This window comes from Pseudoliparis swirei, chromosome 5, assembly GCF_029220125.1.
Source record: "Pseudoliparis swirei isolate HS2019 ecotype Mariana Trench chromosome 5, NWPU_hadal_v1, whole genome shotgun sequence".
Lineage (NCBI taxonomy): Eukaryota > Metazoa > Chordata > Actinopteri > Perciformes > Liparidae > Pseudoliparis > Pseudoliparis swirei.
In genome coordinates this window covers 2,743,255-2,758,225 of record NC_079392.1, presented here as the reverse complement: position 1 = coordinate 2,758,225, position 14,971 = coordinate 2,743,255, and the positions used below count along the sequence as shown (strand labels likewise).

At 39.1% G+C, this 14,971-nt stretch overlaps 2 protein-coding genes across 4 annotated transcripts; both read right to left on the bottom strand.

The window, feature by feature from the left end:
- Positions 1-73: 73 nt before the first annotated feature.
- On the bottom strand, positions 74-5,363 carry LOC130194224 (mpv17-like protein 2). 2 transcript variants are annotated; one of them, XR_008831799.1, is made up of 6 exons: positions 4,404-5,363; positions 3,353-3,514; positions 2,475-2,551; positions 1,998-2,126; positions 661-850; positions 74-219 (listed from the first exon to the last, which is right to left on the bottom strand). XR_008831799.1 is itself a non-coding variant. In XM_056415132.1 (5 exons), exons 1-5 carry the CDS (start codon positions 4,660-4,662, stop codon positions 764-766), a joined length of 714 nt encoding a protein of 237 aa, XP_056271107.1. In that variant the 5' UTR covers positions 4,663-5,363; the 3' UTR covers positions 564-763. The 2 variants fall into 2 exon arrangements, 1 of the variants encoding a protein (XP_056271107.1); XM_056415132.1 differs by lacking the exon at positions 74-219 and having other exon boundaries at positions 564-850.
- Positions 5,364-5,799: 436 nt separating this feature from the next.
- LOC130194223 (mpv17-like protein 2) lies at positions 5,800-14,918 on the bottom strand. Of its 2 annotated transcripts, none has more exons than XM_056415130.1 (6): positions 14,798-14,918; positions 11,948-12,166; positions 11,660-11,821; positions 8,816-8,892; positions 6,955-7,083; positions 5,800-6,557 (listed from the first exon to the last, which is right to left on the bottom strand). In XM_056415130.1, exons 1-6 carry the CDS (start codon positions 14,883-14,885, stop codon positions 6,471-6,473), a joined length of 762 nt encoding a protein of 253 aa, XP_056271105.1. In that variant the 5' UTR covers positions 14,886-14,918; the 3' UTR covers positions 5,800-6,470. The 2 variants fall into 2 exon arrangements, with proteins under 2 accessions (XP_056271105.1, XP_056271106.1); XM_056415131.1 differs by lacking the exon at positions 14,798-14,918 and adding an exon at positions 14,377-14,618.
- Between the last annotated feature and the right edge of the window lie 53 nt (positions 14,919-14,971).

Genomic DNA, 14,971 nt, shown 5'->3' with positions numbered 1-14,971 from the left:
CACACACACACACACACACACACACACACACATCCTTGAGAGCAGGATGTGTGGTGCCCGAGGAGGACTCTGGGGCTTATCGACTCCCTCAGGTTTCTGAGTCAATGTTTGAACTGTTCTCTGTTTGCTTTGTGTTCGTAGTGAAGTTCAGCCTCCGATCCGCAAACAAAGGAGGACACTTCTGAGGAGACGGAGACGTGAACGCCGGATGTGGAGAAGCTGAGGAGGAGGAGGAGGAGGAGCTGCAGCCAAACTTGACTGACGGCTTCAGAGGAGCAGTGAGACCTTGGCTGTGTGGTCCCCTTTTATTTTGAAAACATCAAACTGTTTGTTTGTATTCATACATAGTAGTTATTAAATGACATTTCACCAATTTATTTTTGAAAACATTGAACTGTTTGTTTGTAGTGATATATTGCAGTTATTTAATGATATTTCTCCCTGACATTTCTTTTATTTTGAAGGTAGGCTTCTGGTCCCGATATGTTTTTACTCGTCAAATTATTTGATCAATAACATTTGCATTCAGCACATTCCTGACATAAAGATAGACATAAAGATAGTTTGTATGTATAGTATATATTATTTATTACTCAATAACAAGTCACTCTATATTTGTACAGTACTTTTTTTATACAACAACATTGGGAAACATTGTACTTAGCACAATCTTTATGTCCATAAAAGGATGAACAACAGCAGAATGTTCTTCTCCTCCATGGAGGATTCCTCATGGAGCTCTAGCTCTTTTCCTCATGGAGCTCTAGCTCTTCTCCTCCACAGGTTGGGCTGATGGGAGCTGAACGTCCACAGCACAGCTGTCTGAGAGCAGCTCGATGTGGCTGTCATCCTGTCAACAACAACAACAACACACAGACATCAACGTCATCCTGTCAACAACAACACACACATCAATGTCTTTTTTTTAAAACAACGATATTTGGATAATGGAATGGATACACGGTATATATATCTATATATATTTTATATATATGTATACATAAAATATATATTTTAAATATATATATATATATGTTGAATATATATGTATATCTATCTATATATTAAATATATGTATATATATACAGGACTGTCTCAGAAAATTAGAATATTGTGATAAAGTTCTTTATTTTCTGTAATGCAATTAAAAAAACAAAAATGTCATGCATTCTGGATTCATTACAAATCAACTGAAATATTGCAAGCCTTTTATTCTTTTAATATTGCTGATTATGGCTTACAGCTTAAGAAAACTCTAAAATCCTATCTCATAAAATTTTAATATTTCCTCAGACCAAGTAAAAAAAAGATTTATAACAGCTGAGTGTTTGTCAAGGCTCAGGAAACTCTTGCAGGTGTTTCGAGTTAATTAGACAATTCAAGTGATTTGTTTAATACCCTACTAGTATACTTTTTCATGATATTCTAATATTTAGAGATAGGATATTTGAGTTTTCTTAAGCTGTAAGCCATAATCAGCAATATTACAAGAATAAAAGGCTTGCAATATTTCAGTTGATTTGTAATGAATCCAGAATGCATGACATTTTTGTTTTTTGAATTGCATTACAGAAAATAAAGAACTTCATCACAATATTCTAATTTTCTGAGACAGTCCTGTATTCTATATATAATATATATATATTATATATATACAATATATATATATATTTAAAGAAATGTATTTATATAATATATATATATATTTGATATAAAATATACATATATAGATATTATATATTAAATATATAGTTATACATACATATTTTAAATATATAAATAAATAGAGTATATCAGAGTTGCTTTTCATTCTTCTTTATTAGCAGCAGTTTGTAAAACTCGTCTTTATTGGTCAAAAACATAAAAACAAAAGATGAAAAATGGTCATTTAATAAGTAAAAAACATTCTCATACACTGTATTGATAAAAAAATGCAGAAAGGCACATTTTACATTTATTTAACAGTAACACACACACACACACACACACACACTTACGTTGTGCTTGAGGTGGGCGAGGTAGGTGTCCCACGCCACGGTGATCACGTTGATGTACACAACACGGAATCTAGGAGGGAGGAAGTAGAAGTTGATGGTCTGAGCAGGAGGCCAAAGACAACAGTCCACCTGCAGGCGAGAGCACAGGGCAGACTTAACATAAGTGAACACTTTACCTGCAGCAGGCGATTAGGATGTTTACGATGTTTACGAGTGGACCGTTTACAAACAACGTGCCAGATGTGGTCATTCAGAACCCTTTCACAGCACCATGTCAACATGAGGTGAACACAGGTGTGAGTAACAATAGGTGTATTACTATTACTACTGTTTATATATATATTAATGTATGCGTAGATGTCGTAGTTATTTAATACATTTGGTGAACTAAGGTCGTCTGTAAAAGCCTCAACGGATGCCCATCAAAGGTCGTTGCTGCCCCAGATCTACAGGTGAGGCCCTCACAGGTGTACTCGCCTTATAAAGGTCCCAGAACTTGTGTGTGAACTCCTTCCATCCGTCAGACACAGAGTTTCCCTCCAGGAGACCCAAACCTGCAAGACACAGCCGGGGGTCAGAGACTCGTTCACTCGTTCGCCTGTGAGACATCACTTTGTTTCTCAGGAAAATCAAAAGTTACAGAATTTAATTCCAAATAAACGAAGAGAAGTTACCTTCAAAATAAAAGTCAAACTCTTTCAAAGCCTTAAGATTTGTGAAGCACACACACACACATGCCCACACACACGCGCACACACATGCGCACACAAACACACATACGCACATGCGCACACAAATACACACATGCACACACACATACGCACGCGCATGCACAACCACACACACACACAAATACACAAATGCGCGCACACATGCGCACACATATACATGCACACCCACATATACACACGTACATATATACGTACGCGCACGCCCACGGACACCCACACAGGCACGCATGTGCATGCACACACACACACACACACGCATGCACACGCACAGACAAACACACACACACACACTGTTTAAAAGGAAGGCTCTGCCCACTGTAGTTATGTGCCAACACTGTGACACATGTTTAGATGTAAGTAAGTAAGTAAGTTTATTTAAATATTTTTTTTAAATGTTTTTAATATTTAATATTTATGCACTTATCGCAGTCAAAGTGTCATAAAGTGCAGCTACAGTCGTCAAATATAACTATTTGTCAACAACAGGGTCCAAAACATGTCAACAGTCTTAAGACACAAAGTCCATCACACTGTAAAAGATGGTGCAGTAAAAACACAACAACACGGCCTGAAGGCAGCAGGAAGGGGAGCACTTAGCCCATGAAGGGGAGAACTCCTCCTCACCCACAAAGTACCACATGCCCATGAAGGGCGAGGCGAACAGCTGGTCCATCGCCACCTTCTTGCCCACCGTCCTCATGGCGTTGCCCACAAAGAGGCCGTCCAGCCAGACGTACCAGTAGGTGAGCAGAGGGCCGCAGGAGCAGCCCACGACCACCATGCGGCCTGGGGGGGGGGGGGGGGGGGGGGAGTCAAGTTTAATAAAAAGTGTGTTTCTTAATTAGTTGGAATGCTTCAGCAGTCCGACTATTGTTCTTCACTTCTTTAATAAACTTATTTTTCTATTTCTTCCATACCGTTTTTGTACCTCTTCATATATTCAGCTTCAGAAATCATTCAAATATATTTTTTAATTCAGCTTCTTCAGAATGAAAGAGGTATATTTTAATGCATATTCAACTAAGATTAATACGGTAAAAAAAATAATCAGAAATGCAAGATTTCTGCTCCATAGGATTCTATTAATTTTCTATTCCATGAAAAAATTGAGACATGAGGGGTATATCCTTTCATATTTCTAACTTTTCAAATGTTTGTATTTTTAAATCGTTTTTTTATTTTTATTCATTAGATCCTACAGAGAAAATCCTCAACTTTAAAAGGGTTACAGTATCTTCATACTTTCAGCTAATTCAATCATTTATTTATTTTAAATGTTGAAATAACCTTAAACTATTACTGTATATTTTCAGTTATTTTTTATCTTTCCATATTATCAAATGAATTTTTTTATGGAATAAAAAAATAATGGACTCCTATGGAGCAACTCTTCAAATTCATTTTAACTTTTTCAAAAATCTTCCATTTCTGATTTTTTTTGAACTGTATTCATCTTAGTTAAATATGAATTAAAATATACCTCTTTTATTCTTTGTTCACATTTCCCAGAAAAAGTGGGAAATGACAACAGCATGTGTTCTTTCTTTTTTTAGAAGTAGCAGAATATTTATTTTGGGCATAAAACGACTAACGATGACTAGATCGACATTTTAATGTAATTGTGTGTGAAGGCCTTCGGACCCCGGGGCCTCCAGAGTGGATCCTAGAGCCTCACCTGTCCTCATCCAGTCCTGGACTCGGTCTGGATTCTGGTAATTCTTCCAGCTCTGCTGTATAATGTCGCCGATCCCCATCAGGACTCCTGCGCTCACGGTGTTGGTAACCACCTGGTTCCGGCCCTGGAAGAGCGGCTCCAGGAGGTTCTGCATCCGGACCAGGAAGCGTGACCCCACCCGGGGAAGCATGACCTCCGGGTTGCAGGGAGAGTCCTGAGAACGGGTCTGAGCTCCGGGTTCTGAGCTCCGGGCCGGCATCTGGGTGATCTTCCTCCGTGGAAGGCTCTCGGTGAGACGTCTCCGGCTCTCGTCCAATCAGAGCTGGAGACTGAGGTGGCCAACCTCCAACACGATGATTCAAAAGGTACACACCAGAGTAAAATAAACATTGCAGAGGATTAGCATTTATTGCAAAAAAATAAATAAATAGAATATTAAGCCTGTTGGAGTATTTCACGCTGTATTTAACTGAGTTCTTAACATTGCGAATACAGAAAAAAAAACGAGTCAAATAATTAGAACTATAATGACTATTAAATTCTCCGACGCTAAAATTTAAATTGATTCTCTTGGGTTATTGATCGATTGTAATTCTATTGGAAACATTCTCTATAAACTTCATTCAGGAATGTTACTTATTTCCAGTGAGAAATGAAATGAGTTCATATGGTGACGTTGTATTTAGCCGTGAGCTATAACCTTTATGCTCTTTATGCTCATTATGCACTGAAAGCAGCACGACCGGCCGGCTCCGTCAACAAGGAGAAACTGAGGAAACACACAGAGGACGTACAACTTTATACTGTTAGACATCTCACTTTATCTCCATAATGTTAGACATCTCACTTTATCTCCATGTTAAATATCTCACTTTATCTCCATGTTAGACATCTCACTTTATCTCCATGTTAGACATCTCACTTTATCTCCATAATGTTAGACATCTCACTTTATCTCCATGTTAAATATCTCACTTTATCTCCATAATGTTAGACATCTTACTTTATCTCCATGTTAAATATCTCACTTTATCTCCATGTTAAATATCTCACTTTATCTCCATGTTAAATATCTCACTTTATCTCCATGTTAAATATCTCACTTTATCTCCATGTTAAATATCTCACTTTATCTCCATGTTAAATATCTCACTTTATCTCCATAATGTTAGACATCTCACTTTATCTCCATGTTAAATATCTCACTTTATCTCCATGTTAAATATCTCACTTTATCTCCATGTTAAATATCTCACTTTATCTCCATAATGTTAAATATCTCACTTTATCTCCATTTATTCGCTGTTTGAGAGCAATACAGTTTATTAATTTAAACATAACTTTAGGAATCAGAGAAAAGGAGAAACGGAGCGATAAGTGAACTGAAGCAACCAAGTTTCTGTTGTTAAACATAATTTATGTAGTTAAATATTCATTAGTAAAAATAGCATCTGGAACCATACAATAAGTGCAGGATATCAAGTCACATTCAAAATGAAGTATTAAATGTATGCCAGTTAAAAAATAAAATGATTGTATTGCTTCAGTCTTACAGTTGAGGATTCATGAAAAAGAAAATGAAATATGTGTAAATAAATAATTATATAGCAAAATATATTCTTAATGCACGTAATCAGAATAGTGCAATTTTTTCATAAATACTTCAAAGAGATAAACTGAAGATGACATCAAATTATACATTAGTCTAAACATTAAGGCAAAGTTTATACAGGTTAGTATTAGAGATGAAAACACATCAGATGTTTCATATCAATTCAGATTCTTTCATTTTAAACCAGAAACATAAACAGCTCAGAGTTTAAGAAATCTCTGTTGGATATTTGGACAGTTTAAATATTGTAGTTTCGCACAACAACAAAAAAACGGGGATCAACTAACTCACATTTAAACGTCTGGGGGAAAGTTTTGTTCATAAAACCTCCATCATCAGCGGAAGCAGCTGAGAGGCAGTGAGACAGCTTTGATCTGCCTGGAGCGACAGGAGAGAACAACATGGAGCTCTAGCTCCTCTCCTCATGGAGCTCTACATCTTCTCCTCATGGAGCTCTAGCTCTTCTCCTCCACAGGTTGGGCTGCCGGGAGCTGAGCGTCCACAGCACTGCTGTCTGATGGCAGCTCAGTGTGGCTGTCATCCTGTCAACAACAACACACATCAATATCACTGCACTGTCAATCACTGTGCAAGTTGACAAGTCTGAACCACATGGTGATGTGTTTATATATAAATATATGATATCTCTATTTATAAATATATGTTATACATATATATATATGAATGATAAATATATATCATATCATATATAACACATATATGTAATATATATATATTTTTTTGGTATATAAAAAAAATATATATATATATATTAAATATATGTATTTATATATTAATTAAATATATATATATACATCAAATATATATATATTAATATATAATATACATAAATATGATATATACATACATACAGTATATTATTAAGGCAAAACATTCTCTAGTGCCTGAATCTGTGTTAATGTCCTGTGAGTGACTTACTCTGTGTTTGAGGTAGGAGAGGTAGGTGTCCCACCCCACGGTGATGAAGTTGATGTACACTACTCGGAATTTAGGAGGGAGGAAGTAGAAGTTGATCATCTGAGCAGGAGGCCAGACACAACAGTCCGCCTGCAGACACCAACACAGGGCAGACTTAACACAGGGGACCGATCCCACATCGTAAACATGGTCAACAACTTTACTTTCAGCAAATAAGATAAGCAGTAGTAGTGGTTCACCTGGTCACATTACATCTATTGTTCATCGGGTCACATGACATCTATTGTTCACCTGGTCACATGACATCTATTGTTCATCAGGACATCTTTTCTGCTGATCCTCCTCTGTTGCTCTCCTGAAGGTTTTTTTCTATTTCTTGGGAGTTGTTCCTGATCCGATGTGAGGTCAAAGGTCAGGGATGTCTATGTGTTCAGACTGTAAAGCCCTCTGAGGGGAGTTTGTGATTTGTGATATTGGACTATATAAAATAAACTGAATTGAACAAAACGAGGAAGATTAAGAACTCTGGTATAGAAACACAGTGCCAGACTGTGGTCCAATCGGCCCTTTTCAAAGCAGCTATAAACATGCCATCAGGTGAACAGAAGAGCGTCCATGTTATAGTTTAATACAATTGGCAAATGCATTAGTAAAATTAAAGTTTGTAATTATTGTCGTCTACAAAAGCCCCAATGAATGTTCTTTAAATATGAGAAGCATTCAGTTCCCGAGGTGTGTATTTACTAGGGCTGTCAGCATTAACGAGTTAATCTATGAGATTCATTTGGCCGCGTTAACGCACTAAAATATTTTAACGCAACTTTGTTTACTTCCGGTGTTCGTTGAAGTTTTTACACTCCTCTGAGTGTCAAACCGCGGCAGTACGGTTTAACACTGTTTCCGTTTTAAAAACAATTATTTCTCCGCGAAAATAAGGAGCAGAAATCAGTTTAACTCGTGGATGAATCAGTCGGGTTTCCTCCTGCTCCTCCTTCCTCCCGTCTCCCCCTCTGATACACAGAGGAACGGAGGAGCGACGTGTCGGGTGACGAGGCGCGGAAAGAACTCGTCACACGAAACCTTCACCGTGATTGGCCAATCCGTTTGTCTGTCAACATTTTGCGAAAAAAACAACCAATGAACACTCAGTAAATCACAAAGGACCTCCCACCTCACAGGTGAGGCTCATTAGCAGCCTGTCAGTCAGAGAACAGAGAACACGGCGCGAGGACAACTGAGCCTCATTGAATAGAGCTGAGATTGTTCTGGAATGTTTGATGTATAACACGTGGGTATGTGTCACATGCAAACGCCTTTAAAAGGTGAATTTACATTTTTGTTGTAAAATGTATAAAATGCCCCCAGCCTCCAGAGGGTTAACGTGACATATGTGAATGTCAGTCAGTTACCAAGGCCACTGGTTCTGCTGCTGTTCAGTGTTAAAGATGACAGGACCAATGGGGTCTCAATATATATTTTTTTTTTCTTTACTAATCTGGATGTTTCACTGAAGAAACAATTTATCATCCACAATATTAAATACCTCACTGGCACTTTATAGGTAGGAGCCTCTTTGAAAACACAGCTCTGTGTGAAGTTTTGTCTTTAAAAAGAAGAAGAAAAAAAAACTTTTAATCGCGATTAATGAATTTCAAAATGTGCGATGAATTAGTTACTTTTTTTTAATCGATTGACAGCCCTATTTACATGAGGAGTCGGCGGGCATATGTAATTTGAAAGGCTGAGTTGAAAGGCAGTTCTACATTTGTTTGCAGAGTAAAAACAATTTTGGTAAAATAATATTGAATAATCCTAATTTTCTCATTGAGAGTAAATGATCCAGATCTACAGGTGTACTCACCTTATAAAATTCCCAGAACTTGTTTGAGAACTCCTTCCATCCGTCGGCGACAGAGTGTCCCTCCAGGAGACCCATACCTGCAATAAATAGAGTTGTCTGTCAAAAATCGTAAGTTACAGCATTTCTTTGTCTTTATATTGCAGTGTGAGGTTAACTTCAGCAAAAAATAAAAACACATGCATGTCTTTATTTTGCTTTTCCTTGCTAGTGGAAATTAAAACGCTCTCTCGTCAGATTCAGTCTGGTAAATTATGAACGAATATATATATATATATATATAAATACACACTACAGTTCAAAAGTTTTGGGTCACGTAGAAATGTCCTTATTTTTCAAAGCACAGTTTTCTTCAATGAAGATAACATTAAATTAATCATAAACACTCTCTACATAGGTAATGTGGTACATGACTATTCTCTGGTGTTTAATGAAGTCTCTACAGAGGTGTGTAGAGGCCCATCTCCAGTGTTCTAATGGTACATTGTGTTATCGCCTTAGAAAACCCGTTTTATGTGAGCGCAGCTGAAAACAGTTATGCTGGTGAGAGAAGCTATAGAACTGGCCTTCCTTTGAGAGACAAGAAGAACTACATTAATATTTACAATAAACTAGGGCTGTGAAACGAGTAAAATTTTTAGTCGGGTTAATCACAGGTTTTTGTGGATTAATCATGATTAATCACATATTACCGATATTCTCGGTATATTTTGTGAGAACATAGAGATTTATGACAAAAGACGGATATATACATTTATACATTCTTCTATACAATGGTGCTGCAACTCAGCAGTTATTTAGCAGTTTTCTTCCATATGGAACATTAATACATCTTCATCCTAAACAGAATGTTTAACCCTCCTGTTACCTTTCGGGTCAATTTGACCCCATTCAATGTTTAATGTTGGTGTTCTTTGGGGTCAATTTGACCCCAGGCTGTTTTTCACTGTGTCAAACATATAAGAAATATCAACTTTTTTATTTATTTAAAGGGCTATTTAGGTTGTCAACAAACAAACATAAAGTACCTCACACTTAAACTTGGGAAGCAATATTAATTCTAATAATTTTCTGGAGGTTTTAATTGCTGGGGTCAAATTGACCCCGAGGGTAAAATATGTTAGTAAATGTAAAGGTAACAGGAGGTTAAACAGAACATGTTTCTCTTGTTTGTCAACCATTAACTCCACCATGATACAATCTAAAGGCCTCTAGTCTTCCTCTAGCACAGGGGTGGCCAACCCGCGGCTCGCGAGCAGCATGCGGCTCTTACGTTCATATCTAAGTTTGTGTTTTTTTGTATGTGCGTGTTCGCTTCGCTTGAGTTCAATACGGTATTTTTCGGGAGAACCGCATCCGAATGTCGAACACTCTTCGGCTAAAGTGGTTTATTGGTGGGCGTTTGATTACTCCAGCCCCCCATAATGCGGCATTCATGGCGCAAGTGCACCGTTCGATTTTCGGACACCTGTTCTGATTGACACCATGTGAAGGAATTGCTTCGAGTGGCAACAACGGAATTAAGCCAGATTTGAAGAGGATTGTTCAAGGCAAGCAATCCCATAAGTCCCACTAAGCAACATGCATAGTAAAAGAAAAACGCTATTGTAAATTATTCTATTTTTGTTTGTGGACTTGGTTGAACTAAGATAATGTGTGTTTGTGTGTGTGTGTGTGAGACAGTGTACACAATGTTCATTGTTGAACATGACAGACCTGTTGTCTTAGTACTGTAGGAGTCCATTTCTGTCATTATCATGTTGGTGTGTGACATTTACAACAAATCTGGCTGATCAGAGGTGTGTGTGTGCGTGTGCGCACACATATGTGTATGATGTGGCTCTTTGCGGTGACACAGTAAAAAATGTGGCTCTTAGTCTCTGACTGGTTGGCCACCCCTGCTCTAGCAGCTGCTGAGGCAAACTGACTGTGGGTTTTCTTCATGAACTGGGCCGTGATGAAAGGGACGGCGGGGACACCGCTGCAAAGCTGAAACCTCACCGGCCCGGACAGGTGGACAGATTGACAAGTGACTTTTTTTGCTCGGTCGATGCGCGCGCACGGAGCTCTGTGGCGCGAGACGGAGATCGATAAGTGTTAACGCAACGCGAAGAGACAGAAATGACATGCTGCTGTGGAGATACGATCAACAACAGACGTTTAGTTTAATAAAAGAACAAAGATGTGCTATAGAGAACATGTCAGGGGGCGGGCCAATCTTTTTAATGCCATGCGATCTACCGACACTACGCCGCGATCGACTGGCAGGTCGCGATCGACGTGTTGAGACCCTGATCTACAGGAAGTAAAAGTCGTAACAAGGTTTCCGGAGGTGAACCTGCGGAAGGATCATTACCGATGAACAGACCGTCTGCATGAGAGCGGACAGAGTTCAGATTGAAGTGGTGTATTGGAAGCTCATTTTGCAAGTGACTTTCTTTCGTCCCGACGACCAACAACAGACGGATTGGAAGCTCATTCTGCGCATGCGTAAAAAAAAAAATAACTAGTTAAACCTGTAATTGAATTAACGCGTTATTTTTCACAGCACTACAATAAACATAATTATTTATAACCTCCTCAATGTCTTGACGATATTTTATATTTATGTTGCAATTCAGTTGATAAATAGAAGTGTGAGTTTTCATGCAAAACACCAAATTGTCTGGGTGAGCCCAAACTTTTGAACAGAAGTGTGTATATTTATATATATTACATAAATAACAGTTTGTTAAACCTGCTTTCAGAAACCTGGCCTAGAACGACAACTCTTGTAAAACATTCATAAAAATCGAAACTGCTTGTCATAAAAGACTTTTACACACACACACACTCACTCCTTCTCACCTACAAAATACCACATCCCCAAAAACGGCGAGGCGACCACCTGGTCCACCAGAACCTTCTTTCCCACAGTTTTCAGAGCTTTGCCAACAAACACTCCGTCCAGCCAGATGTACCAGTATTGCAGCAGAGGACCCAAGGAGCAGCCCACTGTGAACATGCGACCTTCAGGTGGAGAGAGTCATGGGAGGGGGGGGGTGGGATTAATCATCAATTAATGGGTATTAAAATGTAAGACATTGCACAGATATTCATTGTTTCCCAACAGAGAGCTCCTCCTTCGTCTCTCACCTGTCCTCCCCCAGTCTCGTACTCTGTCTGGCTGTTTGAGTTTATCCCGGCTCTGCTGCACGATGTCTCCCAGTCCCAGTAATATGCCCCCGCTCAGGGTGTTGGTGAGCAGCAGGGCTCGGCCCTGGAAGAGCGGCCGCCAGTTGAACTGCATCCGGACCAGGAAATCTTTCCCTATCCGGGGAAGCATGGCGGCAGATGAATCAACGTTCCCGTCACCTGGGGGAGGAAAGAGGACGTCGGTGACCGACTGACGGATGCTACGTCTCCAACACAGAGGGGTAAAAAAATACATTAAAAAAATAAAAGATAAATAATGTCGTTACATGCTGTGCCGAGATTTAAGAGTACGTGTCGATTCATTAAATTATTTTGAGTGAAGCTTTTAAATCGAGACATGTATCGTTTTGAACGTATGACATCCATCATTCATGAAGCCCACATTTAGACATTATTATTCAGGATAAAAAATAAAAAAAGACTCCCCCAACATTCCTTTCCCAGTTACACATTTACTGGCCTGAGCGCAGTAACAGTGTGTATGTGGCATCAAGTGGTTTGTGGAAGGTTATTATTATTATCTTTATTTAAAAGATTGCAACTAATAAAACACCCACTGCTCACCCCTCTCTTTCCACGCATGTTGGTCGGTAGAGATATCATTAGGAATGTTACACTAAGAGCTACTCTTATCAATACTAGTTTAATCTGCAAGACTAAATAATATATATACTTTAAAAAATATATTATTATTTAGTCTACAAGACTAAATATTAAACTCATAAAAAAGTCTACAAGACTAAATAATAAATAAATATGTATTTTTTCATTATTTAGTCTACAAGACTAAATTATAAAAAACTAATGCAGACTAAATAATGAAAAAATAAATATATTCTTTCGTCTTGTAGATTAACCGAGTATTGATAAGAGTAGCGCTTAGTGTTAAAATATATAACTTCTAATCATGAGAGCGCATGCACGGCGTTCGGGCGTTTGACCGTTCGTCACGCGACACTGATTTTACTTTGCTAGTCGGTGGCGCTTTGACTGAGTGAAAAAAGGCTTGTTGATATCCTCAGGCCGTGAATTCTACGAAGCATGAGAAGTTTGGAGCAGATTTGAGCGAGTCCAGGGTTGCCAGCAGGGGGCGCTGTGACAATTTGAACATATACATGCATCATGTGAAGTCTCGACCTTGTCATGTAAATTACATGTGAATGTGATTCAACGTGTCGCTACGAGCTCCACAGGGAAGCATCATCAAGGTCTTAGGTCTATTCTGGTATATTTTGAGAGGGATCTGAATAATCTGCGAGGAGCAGTGTATAAAAGTAAAAAACATGTAACTTCCTAGTGCCACTAGTTGGCGCTATGACCAGAATCAAAAATTAGCATATGGATGTCTTCAGGGTCAGTATGTCATGACGTATGAGAAATATGGAGCAGTTTAGACAATGTATTGCCGAGTTACAACAACATACATTTTCATGGCGAATGGCGTTTCTTTGCCGGTCCGGCAAACGCACATAGTTTAATATTTTTGAAATCTTTCAAAGATTTTTCAAGACAAAGGTCTCAAGACTATACTGGCCAAGTTTGGAATGAATCGGGTGTAAGCTCTAGGAGGAGTTAACAGTTTAACAACTGCCCAAAACATGAAAAAAGGCTTAAAAAAAGGCAAAAAAGGCAGATATTTAGGAATTTATTGCAGCGCCCCCTAATGTTCAAATATTATGAAAAAATTAAGGCAGGTTAAGGGTCTCCTTGTGGACATGGGCTACCAATTTGGTGAAGATAGTCAAAGTGATTTGGAAGTTAGGTGTCTTTACATATTTGACCACACACCTTGGATGTTCATTGGTCCATATCTTCTGAAAACAATGACATATCAGAAATCTTTCAAAGATTTCTTACGGCATTGAACCAATAATGAACCACAACAAGTTGTGTATGATTCGGTCCAAGCGTTTAGGAGGAGTTAAACAAAAAGTGGTTTTTTTTTAATTCAAAATGGCGGGAAATCGAAGTAGGCGGAGCTTAGGGGTGATATTGGCAATGTTGTAGAGCAGGTCCAAGCGGACATGTATGGCAAATTTCAAGTGAATCCGTCATTGGCGAAAAAAATCGTGGATATAAAACAATATAGGGGGCGCTAGAGAGAATTTTTTTCATAAACAAATATGAAAACTCAATAATCAAAAAATTTCGCCAGTCTGCTTGTGCATGTGGAATTTCAGTCTGCTGGGGCGCACGGTGTGCGGCCAGACGACGTTTGAACACGACAAAGGATAATAATAATCCTTTGAAAAAACAATAGGTTCCTCTACGACGAAGTCTTTAGAGGACCCTAATAATAACCTTCAATTTTATATAGCGCTTCTCTAAATACCCGAAGTCGCTTACAGAGTCCAGAATCCAGTACTCACACACAGTCATCCCGGTGGTGGAGCTACATCAGTAGCCACAGCGGTGCATGTCTTTATGATGGTGGGGCAAACCGGAGTACCCGGAGGAAACCCACGCAGACACGAGGAGAACATGCAAACTACACACGGAAAGTTACGACCGGGAAGACCGGGATTCGAACCCAGGGCCTTCTTGCTGTGAGGCGACAGTGCTAACCACTGAGCCACCGTGCTGCCCATGCCCACGGTTTGCCCGCGCGCAGCCGCCGTACGACACCGCGTACTGCACCGGCTCATACACGACGAGCTCTCTGCTTCCTGCCTCGTGTAACATGTTAATAAGTTGCATGAGGCAGAGAAATATTATTATATTAGTTGCATCAGGCAGGAATCATATCATATCATGAGCTGACGTCGCCAGTCTCTCTAGGGAGGAACGTACCTGTTAACGTGCACCTGACCCCGCAAAATGCGACACCTGGACGCAGGCTTAGCTCAACCCGAACCACCACGCAGAAACCTTCATTCATTAACCATGAGAAACACTCGTGCAACGGTCCAGCCCCCTGAAACGAGACCTCATAGCCCTGGATGCGTCACATGTGAGCAGCGCCCC